Source organism: Labeo rohita, chromosome 3, assembly GCF_022985175.1.
Source record: "Labeo rohita strain BAU-BD-2019 chromosome 3, IGBB_LRoh.1.0, whole genome shotgun sequence".
NCBI lineage: Eukaryota > Metazoa > Chordata > Actinopteri > Cypriniformes > Cyprinidae > Labeo > Labeo rohita.
In genome coordinates this window covers 46,367,630-46,391,646 of record NC_066871.1, presented here as the reverse complement: position 1 = coordinate 46,391,646, position 24,017 = coordinate 46,367,630, and the positions used below count along the sequence as shown (strand labels likewise).

Genomic DNA, 24,017 nt, shown 5'->3' with positions numbered 1-24,017 from the left:
AAAATGATGGCGTGTAGATATTAATTAAAAAATCGCAAGCGATATTGCCGGCGCCTCCATATCTGCGTGCTGTAGTTTCCACACTCCTCATGGATTAAAATGCACCTAAAAGCGTACATTTATATGTGAAATGTTTAAATTAATATTGTGAAATGCATTAATTGTTTTATATCTATAAATTTTATTTTAGGCAAGTGTTAATTTTGAGAAGGCTATCAGCTCACTGTCTGCTGCTGGCAGCTTGGTCGGCAAAGAAAAAAAAAATAATTTAACAAACATAAAATGTTCCAAACATATTTCTAAAATAACTTAAAGAAACGAAAATAAATACAGCCACTTTGCTATTAAAAATATTAACGAATATTTGTGGGGAATCTATGTTTAATACTCTAATGGCACAAATCGAACACAACCGAATTATAACGATTTTTTTGTTGAAGTTAGTGTTCTGCCTTTAAATTTAAATTTAGTCAATTTGAAATATAAAGTTACTGCAAACTTGGAGCTGACAAAATGTAAAATTATAAGGCAGCATGAACACTAACTTTTTTTTAAACTCTGCAGTGGCGCTAAATGGGGTGGAGAGTGAAATTTTCGTTATATTTAAAGAGAGGTTTGGAAGGCATGGGGTGGAGAGTGACCTCACTGGCCCATATTGTATTTGTTTTTTTCTAACGAAGGGAATTAGGTACAATGTTTATTTTAGCGGCACAAACCGGCACAAATCGAGCACAAAGGAACGGCACCGGTTTGGAGAGATTTGGACTACATGGGGTGGAGAGTGACGTCACTGCCTCAAATTGTTTTTGTTATTTCTAAGAAGGAGAAATATATTCGACGTTCATTTCAACCGCACAAACCGGCACAAACGAATGACACCAGTTTTGTGTGATTTAGACGAACCGGGGTTGGAGAGTGACGTCACAGCCCCGAAAATATTTTTGTTATATCTAGGGAAGGAAAACAAATACAGTATTTATTTTAACGGCACAAACGGGCACAAATCGAGCACAAACGAACTGCGCCGGTTTGGAGCGATTTGGGCAACATGGGGTCGAAAGTGACGTCACACGGTCAAAAAAATAATGTTTAATATCTTAAACACCAAACCAGCACAAACGTTCACGGAGGTGAGTGACCCTCGTTAAAATATTGAACACATTGATGCAGTATGTCTGGTCCGCGTGCTTTAGAAACTCCAAACACCGACCACACGTAAAGCAAAACCACGTTAAGCTGCTCATGTGTTTGCCACAAAACGGGCAAAACATCCCTCTGCCGCAGTCCATGTTCGGTCACCATAAACTTTATTTACGCCATTTACTCCACAACACGAATTTACCGCGCTCACCAACAACAACGCAACACATTTCACTGCGTCACTTCCGGTGTGTGGTACATTCCCTTTCCGTAAAGAATCTGTCATTGTAAATTTGTTTCGGGACTGGTAAAAGTGTTTTGCGTCTTGTTAATTTTTTTTCTAAAATGTAAATTTGTTTCGTCCTTGGTAAAATCGTTTTTCCCATGTACTTGTGTTTTATGATAGGTAAAAATGTTTTCCAAAATGTAAATTTGTCTTGAGCTTTGTAAAAGTGTTTCACACTTTGTAATGTTGTTTTGCACTTCCCGGCCACCGTACTAACCAGTCATAGCCATTCCCCTGTTAGAGGAATGCTGACAGAAGTTTTAGCCACATTCACAGAGAAAATACCAAAGGCCAAATAGAACATATGGAAAATAGACAGTGTACAATATGAAATATAGAAAATAAAGAAACTTATAGAAACTTCCATCACACTACAATATTTCTCGCTAGAAACAACATAAAAAGTGGACAAAGATGGCACAAACTGACCAAACTAGTGGCCACATTTATTTCTTAGCTCAACTCAAATAACAGAATTTTCACTTTTTGTATTTCCAGTTATTTTATGTCTGAAACAACTTATGTTGAGATCATAAGAAATGAAAAATAATACTGCATGCTTTTAGGGCTTTTGTAAAACAGGGAACTGTCACACCCCTGTGGACTGTTTTGTGTGTTTTTCCCTGTGTATGCCCTTATTTGGTCTTCCTGTTCCGTTTTCAATCATTACGTCACTGTTTAATGGATTCCACCTGTCTCCCCCTGATTGGTCCTTGTATTTTAGTTTGGTTGTGTTCACTGTTTGGTTGTCAGTTATTGTGATTGTCATGCTCAGTCTGTTTAAGTCACTCCTAGTCTGTTTATGTACTCCAGTTTATTTAAAAGTCTGTTCGTGTCTGTTTTACGTTGGATTCCCTGTTCCTGTCCGTTCCTGCTCGTTTTTGTGGATTGCTTAATAAATGTGCATTTGCTGGACCTCCTCATCATACTCCTCATTCCCCGCACACCACGCCGTGACAGGACCCTTTGTGTTTTTCCCGAGTATGTAGATGTATGGAGATATTGTACGCATACATTTGTTGTGAATACTAGTGTTAAGAAAATTTTTGACAGATGATAGGCTAATGTAAGACACATAACAAATAAATGTTTATGTAAAATATTGGCCACAATCAGTATTGCTATTGTGACAAAATAATAAAAAGGTCATTCATTATAGTCTATGCAAAGAAATATTTATATTTATACAGCTCCATGCCAAATTTTCTATTTTCAAATTGTCCTTGGGAGAAATCATGGGGGTAAACTATAATACTGCTTTTATGGCTTTTGTGAAACAGGGAACCTAACTTTAACTTTATTCAATAAATTCCCATAACAGTTGCATTTTACTTTGATGGTCCCCTTTAAGACCCACTCAAAGACTGTCCCCTGAACCCAGCCTCCAGTGGATGAGAACAAATCAGGTAAAGAAGTTGAAAATGGCCATTATGGTTTATAAATGTCCCATTGATTGGGTAACAGCCAGCAGAATTCCACAGAGGTATACTCTCATGATGTTGTGGTCATCAACAACAAATCAATGTTAGTTCAATATCAGTTTCATATCACCTCTTTAACTAATTTCAGTGTAAACACATCATTCTGAACCTAATGCATATTTAAAAACCAAATCTAGATCTTGAATGTGGTAGTTGTAGGCTGTCAGTGGTGGGACAGAGAGCTGCGATTTTGTGTTCTGAAGATGAACGAAAGTCTTACAGGTCCTGAAAGACACAAGGGCAAGTAATTAATGACAATTTTTATTTTTGGGTGACTAACCTTTTAAAGGGTCATGAAAGAAAATATGATTTAGCTTTCTGAAAAGCCATCAGTGGCAATAAAGGAAACAAATACAGAATTTTAAACAGCAGTTAAAACAGTTTTATGAATAAGCTCAGCAGTTTGCTGGAGCTCTAAAACGCTTGTATGTGATCATCAACAATCATAACAAGAATTATAAAAAGATCAAAATAAGAATGATGCATCATATATAACTTTCACCTCTCATTAAATGATGCAGCATCACTGTCATATGTGGCATAACTGCCTGGTGTATGTAGTTTTTATCTAGCTGACTGAAATGAGAGCACACTATTGATCTGGTACACTCACATCACAACTGTGGACATGCTATTTGTTTGATGGGTTGAAATATAAGTGTCTGACAGACAAGATGGCACAGGGTAAACACTGTTGGCACCACATGACACGACCTGTGTGCCCCCACCTTTAATGATTTCTACCAAGGCAAAGATCCTCCTCTGGACGCAGAGCCACTGAACTGCTCAAATCAGATCTGACCTTCATCAGATTTAGGAGAACTGAGAGAAACACATTATTATTGATTAACAGTAGATGAAGCTTCATTCATATAGAGTCTGAGCTGAAGATTCAATCATCTGTCTGTCACAAATAATAATGTGATTCACTGAAACCCACTTCAAATCTTTCTTTCTGTCAGTATGATTTACTCAGTGTTGGGGAGTAACTAGTTACATGCAACAGAATTATGTAATTTAATTACAAAATAAATGTAATTGTAATTAGTTACAGTTACTGAAAAAAAAATATGTAATTAAATTAGTTACTTTTGAAAAATGCCACTGATTACGAAGGGGATTACATCTGAATTTTTTCACACACCCACCCCCACTTACAGATTTAATTGACTTCTTTCATAAATTGCATTGACTGCTCTAAAATGAGACACCAATGTTTCAGGAGTTTAGGACACAGAATAGGACACTTGCTTATTCAATAACTGTTTTATTTCCTATTTGGGTTTATGCATAAACTTTATTTTTTAAGATTGTTTTTTTCCAAAGCATTGTTAGATGCTAGTGTTTTCTGTCATAACTATGCAAACATTTAATTCCAAACCCAGTATCACTGTAATGGATTATAAGATAACTAACAAACTAGTACTACTTCCTTAATTATTTATGTGGTGAAATGTTGTGTAATAAAAGTGGTATGACTGCACTGTATCCCTAAAATGTCTAGTTTGAACTTGCCATTTGCTAGCAACTGATTTTAAACACTCAGTCAGAGAATGCAAAGAAACATAGTTATTTCAACAGGAAAACATCAAATGTTAAATGTCACACAGGGAATTCTGGAAATTAATGAATTAATCAATTTATTTATTTGTTTATGTGCACTTTAATTTATACAATTACTGTAGCATTTTTACAATCATTTACTGTTAAAATCATGATCATTTTTTACAGTGTACTCTCAACCAGGTTCAGTCATTCTTGGATAAAACAGTGGCGAGAAACTTAAGTAATCAATGTAGTTTTCAATTTCCTCTGCTGGTGAATCTAATCATTACATGATTGCTCTGGTAAGCAGCTGTATTGGCAGCCGTGTTGGACAGGATTTTTGCAGTGTATCCAGTTGGTGACAAAACACCAAATGGACATGACAAATGGACATGACAGACAGAAAACAACACTTTTTTTTTTACTGCATCCTGTGCTCACAACTACAGGTTCTGGGGGCGCGCAAGATGGCGGCTTGGAAGCGGTAGGGTTTTTCAGAGGCTCTTGCGCCACTCATTTGTTTTCTATCCCTTACTCATAAATAGAGAACTCAAGCCATTGATCTCGGTTACAAATCTTGTGTAGCATGTCACTAGAGACATGCCAAAACCTGCTAAGAAAACTGGAAAAAAGGATCTGATCGCGGATGCAGCGGCCGACGAGCCGGAGAATAGCTCAGGTGACGCTAATAGTGAACCCGAACTCAGCCCGGCGCTTGCTAAAGCACTCAAAATCATGACAGTGAAAATTTCCAGCGCAACAGATGAGAAACTGGGTCCGCTAGCTGAAATTGTGCATAATCACACTCAACAATTAGAGAGCGCAACCAACCGGCTAGCCGAGGCGGAACGGAGAATTATGGCGGCGGAGGCATCTTCGGAGGATGCGCAAACCCACGCACTCAATCTTGAAAAACAAGTCGCTATTCTAAATGAACACATCGACGATCTGGAAAACAGAGGCCGGCGTAAAAACATTCGAATTTTAGGCCTTCGTGAAGAGGTGGAGGGTACTGAGACACACTCTGTCAGTTTAAATCTAGATTAAAGACCCATCTCTTTAACCTTGCTTACACATAACACATCAACATATTGTTATAATTCAAATCCGTTAAAGGATTGTTAGGCTGCACTAATTAGGTTAACCGGAACCGGGAACACTTCCCATAACACCCGATGTACTCGGTGCATCGTCAGAAGAATGACATCTATGCTAATATTAGTCTGTTTCTCTCTTATTCCGAGGTCACATTAACCACCAGATCCAGTCCGTATCCAGATCAGATGGTCACTGCAGTCCCCCGGATCCAGTCCGAACCCAGCCCAGACGGTGGATCAGCACCTAGAGATGACCTCTACAGCCCTGAATGTCAGCGGAGTCCACATCAACTAGATGAGCCCCAGAGACGGATCCACAGTGAAGACATCGTCACCTAGACGGCTGTCGGCACAAGACCACGGGAACTTTGGCCAGAGGAGAACTGCCCCCCCGACTGAGCCTGGTTTCTCCCAAGGTTTTTTTCTCCATTTGTCACTGATGGAGTTTTGGTTCCTTGCCGCTGTCGCCTCTGGCTTGCTTAGTTGGGGACACTTTCTCTTAACACAATATTGCATTTTATTTTATTGTTTTTGATTAAGTACCTTTACCTAAAAAGTGAGTGTTTACTGTTGCCTTTGGCATTGTTGATGTACTGTTTCCTATTTAATACTGTACAGCTGCCTTGTCACAATTCTGTATTGTTAAAGGCGGTATATAAATAAAGGTGACTTGACTTGACTGATGCTGTTGCCTTTCTTCAAACGTGGATCCCCGAATTTCTGCACTTGCAGGCTAAGAACGGCCGTATCAAGATTGAGAGGGCGCATCGTACGTTGGCTCCAAAACCGGGTCCTTAGACAGACCGCGGCCGCTAATCGTTCAGTTCCACAACTACGGGGACAAGCAGAAGGTTCTTGACGCCAGCAGGATGCTCTTGAGGGACGGAGCCAGAGTTACAGTGAGTGGTTAACTTGTTGGTCTAAGAGGTGAGGATTTGTCCCCTAAGAGATAAGGGGAACTGTTCCCCATTCTGTTTTTCTTTCCTTTTTATGTTTTTTGATTCTCCTATACTTTTATTATATTCTTTTCTTTTTCTTTTCCCTCATGTTGCCAGTTCGGCTTGTTTTGATATGTGTTTTGTTCAATTATACACCTTGAGACACACATGGCTGCTTTTTGAATGCAATGACAGGGCGATGATCATAAAGGTGTTGGACTGGGGGAGAGCACTACCTGATTCACTCATCATTTGGTGTACGTTGTGGCGGTTAGTAACTTAAGACATTGTACTTGGAACGTAAGGGGTCTACATGGGCAGATAAAGATACGGAAAGTTTTTACACATCTCTGTAAGGAGAATATAGATATCGCTATGCTACAAGAAACTCACCTGAGTGATAGCAAACATCACCTAAAACATAAGTGGATTGGTCAGGTTCATTACTCATCTTTACAAAAAGTAGCAGAGGTGTAGCTATTATAGTTAATAAAAAGATACCTTTTAGAGTTACAGAGAATATTAGGGATAAATTTGGAAGATATATTATTATTAAGGGAACTTTGAATGGAGAAAAGATCTCACTTCTAAATTTATATTGTCCCCCCGAATTACTTCTCAGAATTTCTTTTAAAAGCTTTTTTTGATTTTAAAGAGAATGCGTCTGGATTGGCTATTATTGGAGGGGACTTTAACTGTTTATTAGATTCTTTATTGGATAGATTCCCCCCCAGAAAGTCTCTTGTCACCAAACAATCTAAAGCTCTTTGCACTTTGTAAAGAACTAGGATATATAGATGTTTGGCGTACTCTTAACCCTTCTCAAAAAAAAAAAAAAAATCACTTTTTTCTTTAACCCATAATTGTCACTCTAGGATTGATTACTTTTTTGTTTCTAAGGCTCTGATGCAAACAATTTCTCTCAGTTACATAGGAGATAGTATTATTTCTGATCATGCAACAGTCGTACTAGATGTTTGTGTGAAGGGGTTTATAAGATCAGCTAGACGTTGGAGATTCAATACTCTGTTGCTTAGAGATGACAAATTCCTCTCACATTTTTCTTCAGAGTTTGGGATATTTTTTTCTATTAATTCAGCATCCACAGATAATCCCTCACTTCTCTGGGAGACTTGTAAAGCATACATCAGAGGCCTCTCTATTTCATATCTCACTGCTAAAAAAAAGAAACAATTAGAAAAACAAAAACATCTAGAGTCAGCTTTAAATATTGCCACTGATAGCTATCTGAACGATCCTTCACCTGCTTCCTTAGAAAAAATAAATATGATATGGGCATCTTTAAACTCATTGCTAACTCAACAGTCTCACTCAAATATTCTATTCTCAAAGCAAAGATTGTACGAGTGGGGTAACAAACCTAGTAAATATTTAGCCCATTTTGTCTCTAGATGCAGAGAAAGCTTTTGACTCCATGGAGTGGCCTTATCTATTTTATACCTTAGAAAAATTTGGTCTTGGAGAAAACTTTATAAAGTGGGTGCGAATACTCTATACAGATCCTCTTGCAGCTGTTATTACTAATGGTCACAGATCTGACAATTTCCCCTTATTTCGGGGCACCAGACAGGGCTGCCCCCTCTCCCCATTGCTTTTTGCAATAGAGCCATTTGCGCAGATGATAAGAGAGGAGGCGGCTGTGTCTGGAGTGTCACTGGGAGGTAGGCAGCACAAAATCTCTTTATATGCAGATGATGTGTTGCTCTTTCTTTCAGATCCCGAGGTATCTGTGCCAAAAACTGTAGATATTATTCAGGAGTATGGAGAGTTCTCCGGGTATAAGATAAATTTTTCGAAATCAGTCGCCCTGTTTTTAGGTAATAAGAAGCCCAACAATCAGTCTCTCCCCTTTCCCTTTAAATGCTCTTGAGGATGGTTTTGTATACTTGGGTATTCATGTAACCCCTACTTTCAAGCAATTATATAAAGCTAATTTTACACCAGTGTTAGGAAAAATCCATGATGATCTGAACAGGTGGATGGCTCTCCCTCTGTCATGGCTGGGGAGGGTGGCTCTGATAAAAATGAATGTCTTGCCCCGTTTACTGTATCCAATGCAAATGATTCCTATTTTATTGTCCAATAAGGTTATAAAAGAGTTAAATGTGTTAATCCTCACAGTGCAGCTGCCCCTTACAAAACGTATTATTTGTTTATAATTCAAAGTTATGCAGAACTCTGTATAATAGTCCTTTAGTACGTAATACCCTCAAGGCATGGCGTGCTATTCGAAGGCTGGAAGGCAAGAACGACATAACCTCCCCTCTTCTGCCAATTTTGAACAATCCAGAGTTCCTGCCAAGTATTACAGATTCAGGTTTTAATTTATGGCCTGTTCTTGGTGTATGTAGGATGGGTGACTTGTTTGAGGATGGATCTTTAATGTCTTTTGATAATTTAGTTTCTAAATATAATCTACCTAGACAGCACTTTTTTAGATTTCTGCAAATTAGAAATTATATATTCAAAGATACCACACTTATCTCTAAATACTCCTTTTCTGTTATTGAGGAAATCCTCCGGAACGCCCCACCATACAGGTTGATCTCCCTTTTCTATAAAGCTCTATGCTCCTACGGTGCAGATAGCACTTCATAGCTAAGACTGACTTGGGAAAGAGACCTGGGGGTGGATATTCCAGAAGAGGAATGGGAGACAGTTTGGCTTCAAGCTAATAGGCTCTCGGTTTGTAATAGGGCAAGAGCCATTCAGCTTAAAATTTTACATAGAATACATATCACACCACAATTAAGACATAAATACAATGCAAGTCACTCGCCACTCTGTCCTAAGTGTAAGTCTAATATAGGAGATTATATTCATTGCATATGGAACTGTCATAGGATCCAGGCATATTGGTCCAAAGTTGTGGCTCAATTAAACAACATCTTTGGCCTGGATCTGGAGCTGGATCCTTTGTCACTTCTTTTGGGCTTTCCCTGTAAGCTCATTCCAAATAAATTTGAAAGATTACTTTTTAGTTTATCTTTTGCTGCCAGGAAGAATTTGCTTGTCATGGATCAGTGATAAGCCTCCCTCCATCAAAGGCTGGCATTCAATTATTAGGGAGATTATCCCTCTGGAACTCTTGACCTGTATTATTCATTTGACAACCGATGCTTTTAATCGCATATGGACTCCATACCTTAACTCCATAAATGCCTCTACCTGTGACATTTTGCAGTTTGGAATGTGTTGCTAGAGGTGTATAGATAATTAATGTATTCTCCCCGGTTATTGTCAATTTTGATCTGTGATACAATGCTCTGTTTGTTATTGTATGTACATTTTTTATTTCATTGTTGTTGTATTTCAGCCAGTGTGTGTATGGTATTGTTTTGTTAATAAAAAAAAAAAAAGAAAAGAAAAAAAAAATTACAGGTTCTGCCTCCTGGGGGCCTACAATGTTCACAGTTCATACAAAACACTGCAAAATGAGGTTTTGATAGTTTAACAGTACAGATAATTCTAGCAACATACAACATTATGTTTTTTTTCTTAAAGACAGTGTCTTGGAGACACTAAGATACATTTGTAAGCAACTATCGTACATAAATCTGTTGATTCTCCTGCAGACTGCTCCTTTTGCACTGTCACATGCCTGTCATATCTCTAAACAACCCCTGCAAATACACCATTAGATAAAATATCGTTTTTCTTCAAGGTTGAGCTACAGCACCTCACTGAAACAGAACAATACATTCACACAGAGCACTTATACAAACCTCTACACATGATTCACTATTATAATTGAACATATAGCAAATAATAGTGGAAAAATCAATCAGTTTAAGTATATTAAATATATATAATATATAATAAAAGGCCTGGAGAAAAAATGCTTTGTGTTGTGTGTCTGATCTCACTGAACTCCACACATGTCCTGTTTTTCTGTGGCTCTGAGTGCGCGTGTTACTGCATCTATATTATTGATTCCTTTTCTCTCAAGTTCCTTTATGTTGTTCATTTCATCCCCTTTCACCCTTAACCATCTGACTAGAACTGTCATGTACTCATGTGTTTGGATTAAATGGTCTTCTTCACATTGAGACTCTTCAGCTAAACCTAAATGGTCCATTTTCTCATGTAATTTCTGTTTCTGAATCTCCTGAATGCATTTCTCTGTTCCCTCAAATGTTTCATTTCTGAAGTATCCTCCAGTTTCTGCCACCATCATCTCTATTTTACTAATCAGATCGTTGAACTGTGGGAAACTGGCAGTGTTGTTGTTCAGACAGAAGAATCGGTTTCCACAACTCCGAACGAGGGACTGAAGATCTGGATCCGCATTCTGTAGATAATTTTCAATGGTTTTCTTTTCTTTCTCTAATTGATCTTTGTGGGTAAAGATGATCATGGTGTATTTTTCTATCTGTTCTCCAAACACTTCTTTGAGCCCCTTTATTGTATTTTTCTCCTCCTCAGTGAATCGACCCACTTTAATCACAATAATAAAAGCGTGTGGTCCAGGTGACGAGTATGTTATGCATTTCAGTAGTTCAGTTTGAACCTCCTCTTCACTGAGTTTATTATCAAAAAGTCCCGGTGTGTCAATCACTGTAATCTCTTTACCCATCCTCTCATTAGTTTTTGAGCTGCATTGTTTTGTCTGAGAGCTTGAACTGGCTGAAGATTTAAACACATTTCTGCCAATGATGGTGTTTCCAGTGGCACTTTTCCCAGATCCAGTTTTCCCCAGTAGAACCAGCCTGATCTGATCTTTCTTTGGAGACTCTCCTGAAACTACAACAGAAAGATCAAATCATTAATAATTGTATTCTCTATGTATTTTTCCCTTAAGATTAGTGCAACAAATTAGTGAACAAACTATTGAATAAATTGCCAAATGTTTGTATTATTGAAGTCAATTATAATGGCAAAAACCTACAAATGACTTCAGGAGTATCCTTGCTTTTTCTCCTCCTCCTAATTTGTTCCATGATAAATTTCCCTCCATTCTCCATCATCATTTTTTCAATCTTCAGCAGTAATTCTTGTATCTGACCGTCTGATTTATTCTTGTTATTAAAACAGTGAAACTTTCCTCCACATTCAGTCACCAGTTGCTGGAGATCAGCATGATCTTTGCTTTGTAGATGTTCATCAATGGTCTCACCCAGATCATTTAGTTCATCTCCATGTGTGAACAGGATCATGATGTATTTCTGAACTTCAGGACCAAATAAACACTTAATATAACCCAAGATCTCTTCCTCATTTTGCACATCTCTCACTAAAGGAACAACCAGCAGAACTGCACTGAGGCCTGCTGAACATCGAGAGACCAGCTGCTCTTTCATCATCTCCAGCTTCTCTTTATTCAGATCTGGATCCAGTAGATCTGGACAATCAATCACATGTACCTTCTTCCCACCAATCTGTGTTTTACCCTCACAATCTTTGCCAAACTCATTTTCAGCTACATGAATTTTCTGTTGTACATGAACTTTAAACTTTCTTTCTCCCAGTATTGTGTTTCCTGATGAGCTTTTTCCAGAAGCATTTCTGCCCATCAGAAAAATCTGGATTTCTGGATTATCTGTAGTGGAGCTGATCGCTGACATCTCTGAAAAAATCATGATATTTTAAGTCAAGTGGTCATTCTTATTGCAGGCAAAGTATAAGACAAAATATCAGTTGCTCTGAAACAGTAATGAAAAAAAAAATAAAACCCTTTTAAACTTACAGAGTAAACCAATTAAACGTTAAAATAAATAAATAAATAATAATAATAATAATAATAATAATTATTATTAATAATAAATAAATAAATTATATATATATATATATATATATATATATATATATATATATATATATATATATATATATATATATATATATATATATACACACACACACACATACATACACACACTTTTTATTATTTATACTTTTTATTTATTGTTACAAATCTCTCTTTAACTAAGCTCTTTAACATAATTGCATATTATTAGTCAAGACAGGCAGGGTCGATATCCAAACAAAACAGTGACACATAGGCAAGACAAAAGACGAATCCAATAAACAGGCAGAAGGTCAAAATCCAAGAGAGAGCAGTCCAAAGTGACAAACAAGGCTATGAAACAAGGCAAAAACTATGGCAAAGAACTAGACAAAACTAGACAGAAGGCAATGAAACAAGAGAAAACGCTTAGAGTCCGCACAGCAAAACAATACTTCACGGGGCCTGTTTGGTTTAGGCCTCCTTAAATGGCTACCAAACAGGAAGTTACCAGAGAAGCAGCAACAGGCAGTCAAAGGGTGAGGGCTCCCTCTGCTGGCGTGGCGTTACAGGGGCAGGCAGAGCAGGCATAACAGGGAGCCATGGCGAGACAGGCAGAGCAGGCAGGAGCACAGATATCCACAGTGGAACAAATGACATCCATAGTAGAGCAGTGAGTTCACGATAGGCCTCCTTGGCCGTGACATGATGGGCAGAGAGTTCATGATTGGACGCCGCCCCATAGGAGGTTCTGCAGCCGGAGCCGCCACCTCCAAAATGGCAGCAGCCATTACAGGCAGTGCAGAAGATAGTGGGATGCCTGCTGGTCTTGAGGAAGTGGACGCTGTGGACATGTGGCTTAGGAGTGTGGGCCTTGCGTGGCTTGGGAGCGTGGGCCCTGCGTGGCTTGGGAGCTGAGACGAGACTTGGCGAGGCTTTTTGATGTCAGCTGATACGTGACGAGGCTCTGGGGGGGTGAGCTGAGACGTGACAAGGCTCTTGGAGGTCAGACGGCACCTGGCGAGGTTCTGGCATGACGGCCGTGGCTTGGCGAGGATCCAGTTACTTGACTTTATTCAGGGAGGTCTGCCGTGACTTGACTTAGGGAGGTCTGCCGTGACTTGACTTATGAAGAACAGCTGTGTCTTGACGTGGCTCGTGAAGACCAGCTGTGACTTGACTTGGCTCGGCTCATGAAGGTTAGCTGTGACTTGACTTGGCTCATTAAGGTCAGCTGTGGCTTGACTTGGGAACAACAGCAGTAACTTGACTTAGCTCATGAAGATTTGCTGTAACTTGGCTTGGCTCATGAAGATCAACTGTGGCTTGGCTTGGCTCGGGAAAGACAGCAGAAACTTGACTTGGCTCATGAAGATCTGTTGTAACTTGGCTTGGCTTATGGAGATCAGCTGTGGTTTGGCGTAACAGACAACCCAGCTGTAACTTGACTTGACTCAGGAACAACAGCTGTACCTTGGCTTGATTCAGGAACAACAGCTGTGACTTGACTTGATTCAAGAACTACAGCTGTAGCTTGACTTGATTCCGAAGCAACAGCTGTAACTTGACTTGGCACTGAAAGTGCAGCCCTGACTTGACTTGACACCGAAGGATCAGCTATCACTTGATTTGCTTTGGGTGCAGCAGACATGGCGAGATGAGATTTGGATGAGATGATTTTGAACTGATGAGGCTCAGGAGTAGCAGCCATCTTGTGAACAGGCTTGGGGATGGCGGCCATCTTGTGAACAGGCTCTGGGATGGCGGCCATCTTGTGGACTGGCTTGGAGATGGTAGCCATTTTGTGAGCTGGCTGTGGGAGGTCGGCCATGACAGGTACAGACTCTGGACGGGCAAGCATGGCGTGAGCAGGCCCTGGAGCAGAAGATGTGACGTGGACAGGCCTTGGAGCAGAAGATGTGACGTGGACAGGCCTTGGAGCAGAAGACGTGACGTGAGTAAACTGTGGCTCGGTAGATATGACTTGAGCAGGCTTTGGCTTGGCAGACGTGACGCGAACAGGCCTTGGCTTGGTGGACATGACATGAGAAGGCTGTGGCTTGGTGGACATGACTTGAGCAGGCTTTGGCTTGGCAGGCATGGCATGATAGGGCTCTGACGTTACTTGAATAATTCCAGACGTGACTTGAGCAGGCTTTAGCTTGGCAGGTGCGATGTGAGCAGGCTTTGGCTTAGTGATTACTGAAGGTTCACGGGGTCCCTCATCCGCGATCCCCACAGTAAATGATGATCCCGCAAGCAACGGAGCATAGTCAATATAACGGACTAGAGACCAGTGGCGGTGATGACTAGGCATTTTATTTGAAATGTCTTTGCATAAACCAAAGAAGAAAATGTCCTTGAGGAAGCTTTCCTTAAAATCCACCAAGTGACTAAGTTCACAAAAGTCCATAACGTATTGTTCAATTGGCCGGTTACCTTGACAGAGTCGAACGAGGCGTGATGCTGGGTCCATGGTTTGATTTGTGTCTCTGAAAGCCGCTGGATCTTTGGGGGGCGAAGTATTCTGTAACAGGACTCAGGGAAGCGTGTAAGATCCAGATGCAAGCTTTAATAAACACAGCGTAGTCAAGACAGGCAGGGTCGATATCCAAACAAAACAGTGACACATAGGCAAGACAAAAGACGAATCCAATAAACAGGCAGAAGGTCAAAATCCAAGAGAGAGCAGTCCAAAGTGACAAATAAACAAGGCTATGAAACAAGGCAAAAACTATAGCAAAGAACTAGACAGAACGATGGTAAAAAAAACAAAGCAAAACAATGACAAGAAACAAAACCGTGGCAAAAAAGGCAATGAAACAAGAGAAAACGCTTAGTAGTGTCGCGATTTAGCTCAAAGGGAAATGTATATAAATAATTACAATTAATTGTGATTAATTATAATTATTTATATCAGCTGCCAGTAGTAACTGTAGCAGAATCAGTTTTCCATCAACTAATCTGTTTGCCCGGCGAACATTCAGTATAATCTTTATATCAACTCTAAGAAATTATATTTTCTTGGCCACAGAAAATAACTTTCTTAAAGTACCATTGCATTAGAGCAAGTAGCTCGAATCAGAATCGTAAAGGGACATTAATTTGCAAGGCAGAATCAGAATCCAAACTCATGTAATTTGTGCACAATAGTTTATTAACGAAGGACTAACACATAACTAATCTAAACAAACAAACATGAAAATCACTCATACATGGGGGAATGGTCAGTGAGAAGCAGTTAGAGAGAGACAAGGAAATGAAGCTATGAAAAGAGTCAGTTAGCCACCTGAGTGAAACCATCAGTGCTGTCTACAGCTTATACTAAACCTCTGTTTTGTTTAGTTAAATGTACGATACTTGCATTGCCTTGGTCGTCGAACAAGTGTCCAAATGCAGTCTCGGCTGAAAGTTTTGATGGTTTGAAGCAGTGGTGGTTTTGGAATTTTAATCACGTTCTTCCGGGTCTGAAGAGTGATGAATTCCAAAGATGTCCTGACTTGTTGGTGACTGGGAGGTTCTTCCCATGTGAAATGTGAAGAAGAACCAAGAGCTGAGAGGGACCCAGCTGAAGTCCTGTGATCTTTGTGGAATGGAAAGACAAGGCCGCAAGGCCTGGCGCGTGCTTAGGGAAGTCCTGAAGAGTTCTAGCTCATCTTCTTGGGATCTAAAAGAACCACTGACTGGCTGAGGCGAGTCATGAAGATGACTTCCAGGGTTAAGTGGAACTGTCTGGCTCTTTGTGGTCGAGAGCCACAGCTCTGTATGTTGGGCCTGTCGGGCCCGCTGGGCACGCCCTGTGCCGGCTCCGGCTCCCCGTGGGTTCCTCCACACGGGCAGCAATCGTAAGATGTTGCAGACGAGTGAAGAGAGTGAAGAAGAAAAGATGAGGGAGAGAGAGAAGGGAGGTGGTCAACCGTTTGCCTTTAAGCTCTCTGGAGGCTGCGCCTCCAGGAGGTCCACGAACCAATGGTAACTTTCACCTTTGGAGGGAAAGTTTACGACTCTTTGTCTGTGAGCATGGTATTTTGCATACGTAATTCGATTGGGTGTTGATGCAAAAACTACTAAGGTTTCTTAAAACACTAATATGTTGCATGGGTATCAACATCTAATTTACACCATCTTTTAGATCATCAAAATACGAATTCAAAGAAACCAAGCATGACATAGGTGGGTTATATGACTAGTCATCTATCATAATGCATGCATAAAACAGTAGAAAGACAAATACAAATACAACAGACAAAATTAAAATACAATGCAGTAGTACTGTACACAATGACCTGGGCTATGTGTGATAGGAAGGTCAAAGAAAGGTTTGTCTGTGAATGAATAGGAAAGAGTCAATTTCTATAGGCATTGTGTCTTTCCTATGGAGAAATGTAGTGTGCTCCGTTTGCATTCCTTGAGGCAATAAAACCTGTGATATCAGATGGTCACCCTGGCAACTAAGCCCTTTTGGGGTGTTAGTTGCTTTTGGGGGGTTGTCTTCTAAACTCCAGCATATAGCTGGGTTGTTGGTTTTAAAGATTATTTGTTAAATGTAACAAATAACTATATGTCTGATTGGTCCAGATGCTACAGTAGAGTCCACACAGCAAAACAATACTTCACAGGGCCTGTTTGGTTTAGGCCTCCTTAAATGGCCACCAAACAGGAAGTTACCAGAGAAGCAGCAGAGGGAGCAGCAACAGGCAGTCAAAGGGTGAGGGCTCCCTCTGCTGGCGTGGTGTTACAGATGCATTCATATTCCAGGCTCTTCTGCAGAGTTTGATCTTTTAATATCACTGTCTTAATGCATAAGCCACATTAAGCATTAAAATATCCACTTTAATTATGGTACCATTGTCTTAAAAGTATATTGTTTATGACTAGTGAAATTTGAGAGAAAACTTCACATATCAGGACATTACCCTTTTTGTCTTAGCTCTCTAGTATATAAAATCTGTGTCTTTAATATCAAAAGAAGTTTAAAAGATTTTAAAAAGCATTGTTTTTGTTGTTGTTGTTGTTTCAAATTCCATTGCTGTGGCTTGCTTTTTTTCAAACCAAAAACATTCTGTGTGATTTGTGAATGCCTTTTAGAATGATGGGGCCAACCATGACTAAATGACTCACTCATTAAAACAGCCATTTGCCCCTACCTACTGGTGGTTTGGTTTCATATTTAAAAGTATCATTGCATTTTTTCTAACATTTCTAATTTGTGTGTTCAAAAAAAAATTTAAAAGATTAATCCTTTAAAATTATTTATGCATATGAAATGTTGTGGTTCATCAAACAGTCTGTATAAATACATCTAATGCTACTTCAGATGCAGCTTCTGTTTCCTCTGCAGTGGTAAGATGGAGTTTGTTGATACTGATTTTATTTAAATGGTAACAAAAAAGTGTCTTATTATTCCAAGTGAATTAATTGAGACAATGTAAGAATTTGATGTGAAAGATGACACATTTAATAAGGGTAGAGGGGGAAAGCCCAATTATAAACAGTGGGAATGTAAATAATTTTGCATTGAAAAAAGTACACATTTTTGTTTGCATATGCTGTCAAAATTGATAATAAAATTGGTAAAAATAATTCAAGGCAAGTCTCAGACATGAAAAGTTTGGATTGCATTATATGTGCACTAGTAGGCCTACCTATAGATGCTTCATTAATGTCATATTAGGCTCGTTTGAGATGAGCAAAATCAGATTTTTATATCTGGTAAATTGTGGCTATTCCCTAACACTGTGTGGGATATGTGATTGTTGTTGGCTGTCAGTCTGAACATTAACCTCTGTGCACCCTGTTTGGGCGTTCCAGCAAGAATGAAAGGCGCTGTTATTGTCTTATGCCCTTTGTACTGTTTTCTCACTGCTATTCTATTCAACTGCTATTTATTTTCAAATATAAAAATTACACTAAAATTAAGACTAAAATATCTGTAGACAACTTACACATAATGTTTTCATAACACCTGTCTTAATGCCAGATTTATTCAACCAAGAGTAAATAAGCTCCCTCTGGTGCTTTTTATAGCTGACTAATGACTTGTGAACAATGAGCGACGTCATGCAGAGAGTCACGCGAAGGTCTAAAAACGTTTGAACAATTCTACATTTTTAGGTTAGAAATATTAACAATAAGAAGACAATTTAACGACTTCGACAATATGGCTCAGTTTGGTGTTTATAAATAAAGTAAGAAGAAGCAGAAAAAGAAAAAGAAACAGAACAAACAAATTCAATGATATGTAGCTAGCCTACAAAAATATCCTAGATAACAAAAAAAAAAAAAAAAAAAAAATTATATATATATATATATATATATAGAATGGCGTGACTGCCATGTCACTGAGTCTAATAATAATAGGCTATTCTTACTTGAAGGTCCTTCCGCCATCTCCACACCGATTTCAAGTCCAATATAAGGCTTCTCAGAAAACAATCAAAGTACAAAACGAACAAATCTCACTCTTTATGAAACATGTCATGTCGAGGATTTTGTCATCTAAAACTTGAGAAAAAATAAGTTCTCTTTCACACTTTCACTTTTCGTTGTTTGTTACGCTCCTCCTCACTGCAGGAACCTGCTTTTCCTGTTAGAGGAGCGTGATCTCCTCATGCCATCGTGCTGAGCTGTTTTTTTTTTTTTTTGTTTGTTTGTTTGTTTGTTTGTTTGTTTGTCTCTCTTTTTGTGTGGTTCATATACACATTAAAAGGAAATGAATGTCATATACTTGTGAAACGTATATAGAATTATAATGAAAAAAAAAAAAAAATGATTACTTAATCTCCCGAGTCTTCGGGTCCAAGTCGTTTGGTTGACCAGTTCTCGGATCAATATCTTTTAATGTTCTGGGATTTCTGATCAACATCTGAAGCTCTACTGCCGCCTACTGACTCTACCTACAGATTACAGGCGAATTATTTCAAATTTAGATGGTTGAAATCCTGCATCTTAATGAGCACAATTTTTGATGCACCAAAAATATTTACTACAATGTTGTCAAACTAGATTCTGTTACGATCATGTACCACCCTCTTCTGTAAATATACACAAATACTTATTAAAGCAATAAAGTACTTAATTACGAACACATTATTAATGCAATAAATGCACAGATCCGTTATACTGACATACAGTGTTTAATTATGATCAGGAGTGTTTCTAGGATCTGAAAGCATCTGGGGCTGCAGGGGGATTTTAAAGTTAAATTAATTAGTTCAAAAATAAGAGCTCCAACCTGTGTTTAGTGTACAAATTGAGCAAACAAAAAAAGTCGATGACAATCTAAAAACGCATGATTTACAGTTCAGATGCATGTTTTTACAAAATAAAGTCTTATAAAATCATAAACTTCACATTTCAGCCTTTAAACCATTTTTCGCATTTAGCTCTACATGTTTGCTGCGTAAAATCATGAGTGGATTTTCGTAATGATTTGAACAAAAAAAACAAACAGGCAAATGCACATTCATTCTCTGCCAATAGGACAGGCTTTTTGCCAAAAGTCCAGATGATATTCAGCAGATTCCTGAGAGGAAAGACCAGATCAGGGGTGCGTTTCCCAAAGCCAACTATGGTCGCAAGTTCCGTCGTTACCAATAGAGTTCAATGGACCCAACCCCCATAGTTAGCTAACAATGCTTTTGGGAAACGCACCCCAGACTGATTCTTCTGGGAAAAACTGGATGTGGGAAAAGTGCCACTGCAAATACCATCATCAGCAGAATGAAAACATGTAATGCAATAGTGCAAAATAATAGTGAAACTAATGGTAATAAGTGTTCAAATTACTGTATTTCTTAAAACAATTGTACATTGTAGAAAAAAATAAAGCTGGACAAAAAGTTATGTATTCCAGATTTACTAAATGAGCATGAGAGCGCTATAATTCCAGAAAAGTGAGGAAGGAAGTGTTATTCCCATCAGTGGTAACACAATCACACACTTGATCAGTGAAATCAATGGTTATGTGCGTCTGACTTGATAACGCAGATCAAGTTCTCATTTTAATTCCCCTCAAAAGTCTTCATTATAAAGCCCTATAAAGTTCAGCATCCATGCGTTTATAGATGAATGAGGGTCTTTGTGGAATCCTGGATCCATCAAGGCTTTCATAGATATATACATTCTATATAGCCTCTTTGAGTGATTATTATTCACGTCATTAATCGGTATTTAACCTCCTATATTTTAGTAGATTGAATAAAGTTATGGGTTATCATATACTAGTAGTAGACATCAAGATGTATTCTGTTATTGAATATGAAGTCTGCCAGTACCCCTTGCTGAAAAGCAGCCCCAAACCATGATGCTTCCACCCCCAAACTTAACTGTTGGTATGGTGTTCTTGGGGTGGTGGGCAGTGCCATTTTTTCTCCAAACATGGTGTGTAGAATGACTGCCAAAAAGTTCAATTTTGCTTTCATCTGACCATACTATAGTCTCCCAATAATCCACAGGCTTCTCCAAATGCTGTTTCGCAAACTTTAACCGAACCTCAACATGCTTTTTGTTCAGCAATGGGGTCTTGCGTGGTGAGCGTGCATGGATGCCATGGCGGTTCAGTGCATTACTTATAGTTTTCTTTGAAACAACAGTACCTGCTGATGCAAGGTCTTCCTGAAGTTTTGCTCAAGTGGTTCTTGGCTCTTGGAGAACTCTCCTGATTATTCTTTGGACTCCTCGGACAGGGATCTTACATGGAGCACCTGATCGTGGCCGGTTTATGGTGAACTGATGCTCTTTCCATTTCCGGATAATGGCCCCCACAGTGCTCACAGGAACATTTAGCATTCTGGAAATGTGATATCTGATGTGGATTAATCAGGATTATCTGATGTGGAATTACAAAATAAGAGCCCACCCAAATCTGATTTATACACTGTTTTGTCTCTACTTTAAAATGCTATAAAAATAAAAGTTCTAGATTGCACAGACCACTTTCAGGTCAGATTGAAAGTGCACCTTGCCACAGTGCTAGCAGCACAGTTTCAGGATTATCTGATGTGGAATTACAAAATAAGAGCCCACCTAAATCTGATTTATTTGTTGTTTTGTCTCTAAGAAGATATAAAAATTAAAGTTCTAGATTGCACAGATCACTTTCACCTCAGATTGAAAGTGCACCTTGCCACAGTGCTAACAGCAGAGTTTCAGGATTATCTGATGTGGAATTACAAAATAAGAGCCCACCCAAATCTGATTTATACACTGTTTTATCTCTACTTTAAAAAGCTATAAAAATAAAAGTTCTAGACTGCACAGACCACTTTCACCTCAGATTGATCTTACATGGAGCACCTGATCGTGGCCGGTTTATGGTGAACTGATGCTCTTTCCATTTCCGGATAATGGCCCCCACAGTGCTCACAGGAACATTTAGCATTCTGGAAATGTGCCTATAACCATTCCCATCAGAATGCTTTTCAACGATAAAATTACAAAGATCTTGGGAGAGTTCTTTGCTTTTACCCATCATGAAGTCTTTCCTGTGTGCCTCCTGGCTAATGAGAAGCCTTTATAGGCCATCAATTAGGACTAAAACAGCTGATATCAATTAGTACTGATAAGGGGGCAGGGTTTGTCTCTCAATACTGACAGATTTCAGGTGATCTCCTGGCTTTCTATGCCATTTTGCATCTTGTTATCTTCATGTGTTCAATACTTATTCCCTGTGTCATTTAACTTTATTTATTATGACTCAAGTTAACTATTATACTTAAATGTTCTGATTTCTTTGTATGAATTCAATATTTGGCTTGATGGCTACATCTGGTGGAAATTTTGTGTCAGTAGCCCACTTAGAAATCCCCTTACTGATAAAAATGCTGATGTGTCAAATACTTATTTTCCCCGCTGTACATCAGCCTTTCTCAATTACATTCACGTACCGTCGCTCTGCATATATTGACTGCGGTCAGGCCAGCCGCCAAGTCGAAAAGCACAGTCAATCTAGCCGCCACTTTATTTCGACGGTCGCGCATAAACTGCGCATTACGGTAAAAGCGTCAGAGAACTGATCCAAATGGCAGTGCTCGTCTAGAACGTGATTTTTACCATAGCTCTCATATATGTATGTATGTGTGTGTGTATATAAATATATATATATATATATATATATATATATATATATATATATATATATATATATATATATATATATATATATATATATATATATATATATATATATTCTCTGTCTATACTTTTAAAAAACTATAAAAATAAAAGTTCTAGATTGCACAGACCACTTTCACCTCAGATTGAGAGTGCACCTTGCCACAGTACTAGCAGCAGAGTTTCAGGATTATCTGATGTGGAATTACAAAATAAGAGCCCACCCAAATCTGATTTATTTGTTGTTTTGTCTCTAAGAAGCTATAAAAATAAAAGTTCTAGATTGCACAGACCACTTTGACCTCAGATTAAAAGTGCACCTTGCCACAGTGCTAGCAGCAGAGTTTCAGGATTATCTGATGTGGAATTACAAAATAAGAGCCCACCCAAATCTGATTTATACACTGTTTTGTCTATATTTTAAAAGGCTATAAAAATAAAAGGTCTAGATTGCACAGACCACTTTCACCTCAGATTGAGAGTGCACCTTGCCACAGTGCTAGCAGCACAGTTTCAGGATTATCTGATGTTGAATTACAAAATAAGAGCCCACCCAAATCTGATTTATACACTGTTTTGTCTATATTTTAAAAGGCTATAAAAATAAAAGGTCTAGATTGCACAGACCACTTTCACCTCAGATTGAAAGTGCACCTTGCCATAGTGCTAGCAGCAGAGTTTCAGGATTATCTGATGTTGAATTACAAAATAAGAGCCCACCCAAATCTGATTTATACACTGTTTTGTCTATATTTTAAAAGGCTATAAAAATAAAAGGTCTAGATTGCACAGACCACTTTCACCTCAGATTGAGAGTGCACCTTGCCACAGTGCTAGCAGCAGAGTTTCAGGATTATCTGATGTGGAATTATAAAATAAGAGCCCACCCAAATCTGATTTATACACTGTTTTGTCTATATTTTTTTAAAGTACAGACAAAACAACAAATAAATCAGATTTGGGTGGTCTCTTATTTTGTATTTCCACATCAGATAATCCTGAAACTCTGCTGCTAGCACTGTGGCAAGGTGCACTTTCAATCTGAGGTGAAAGTGGTCTGTGCAATCTAGAACTTTTATTTTTATAGCTTCTTAGAGACAAAACACCAAATAAATTAGATTTGGGTGGGCTCTTATTTTGTAATTCCACATCAGATAATCCTGAAACTCTGCTGCTAGCACTGTGGCAAGGTGCACTCTCAATCTGAGGTGAAACTGGTCTGTGCAATCTAGAACTATTATTTTTACAGCTTCTTCAAGTAGAGACAAAACAACAAATAAATCAGATTTGGGTGGGCTCTTATTTTGTAATTCCACATCAGATAATCCAGAAACTGTGCTGCTAGCACTGTGGCAAGGTGCTCTTTCAATCTGAGGTGAAAGTGGTCTGTGCAATCTAGAACTTTTATTTTTATAGCTTCTTAGAGACAAAACAACAAATAAATCAGATTTGGGTGGGCTCTTATTTTGTAATTCCACATCAGATAATCCTGAAACTCTGTTGCTAGCACTGTGGCAAGGTGCACTCTCAATCTGAGGTGAAAGTGGTCTGTGCAATCTAGAACTTTTATTTTTATAGCCTTTTAAAATATAGACAAAACAGTGTATAAATCAGATTTGGGTGGGCTCTTATTTTGTAATTCCACATCAGATAATCCTGAAACTGTGCTGC

The 24,017-nt window shown here is 38.7% G+C and overlaps 1 protein-coding gene across 2 annotated transcripts in view; it reads right to left on the bottom strand.

The window, feature by feature from the left end:
- LOC127162910 (GTPase IMAP family member 8) overlaps positions 1-18,771 on the bottom strand; it is a 46,564-nt gene extending 27,793 nt beyond the window's left edge. Inside the window, exons 1-3 of one of the 2 annotated variants that reach the window (XM_051105832.1) lie at positions 18,605-18,771; positions 11,397-12,074; positions 9,824-11,251 (exon numbers count right to left, since the gene is read on the bottom strand). In XM_051105832.1, the coding sequence (XP_050961789.1) occupies positions 10,371-11,251; positions 11,397-12,074; positions 18,605-18,623 (1,578 nt within the window). In that variant the 5' untranslated portion in view covers positions 18,624-18,771 and the 3' untranslated portion in view covers positions 9,824-10,370. Of the gene's footprint in view, positions 1-9,823; positions 11,252-11,396; positions 12,075-18,604 lie in introns of those variants that run through there. The other variant, XM_051105830.1, reaches the window with a different exon arrangement.
- Between the last annotated feature and the right edge of the window lie 5,246 nt (positions 18,772-24,017).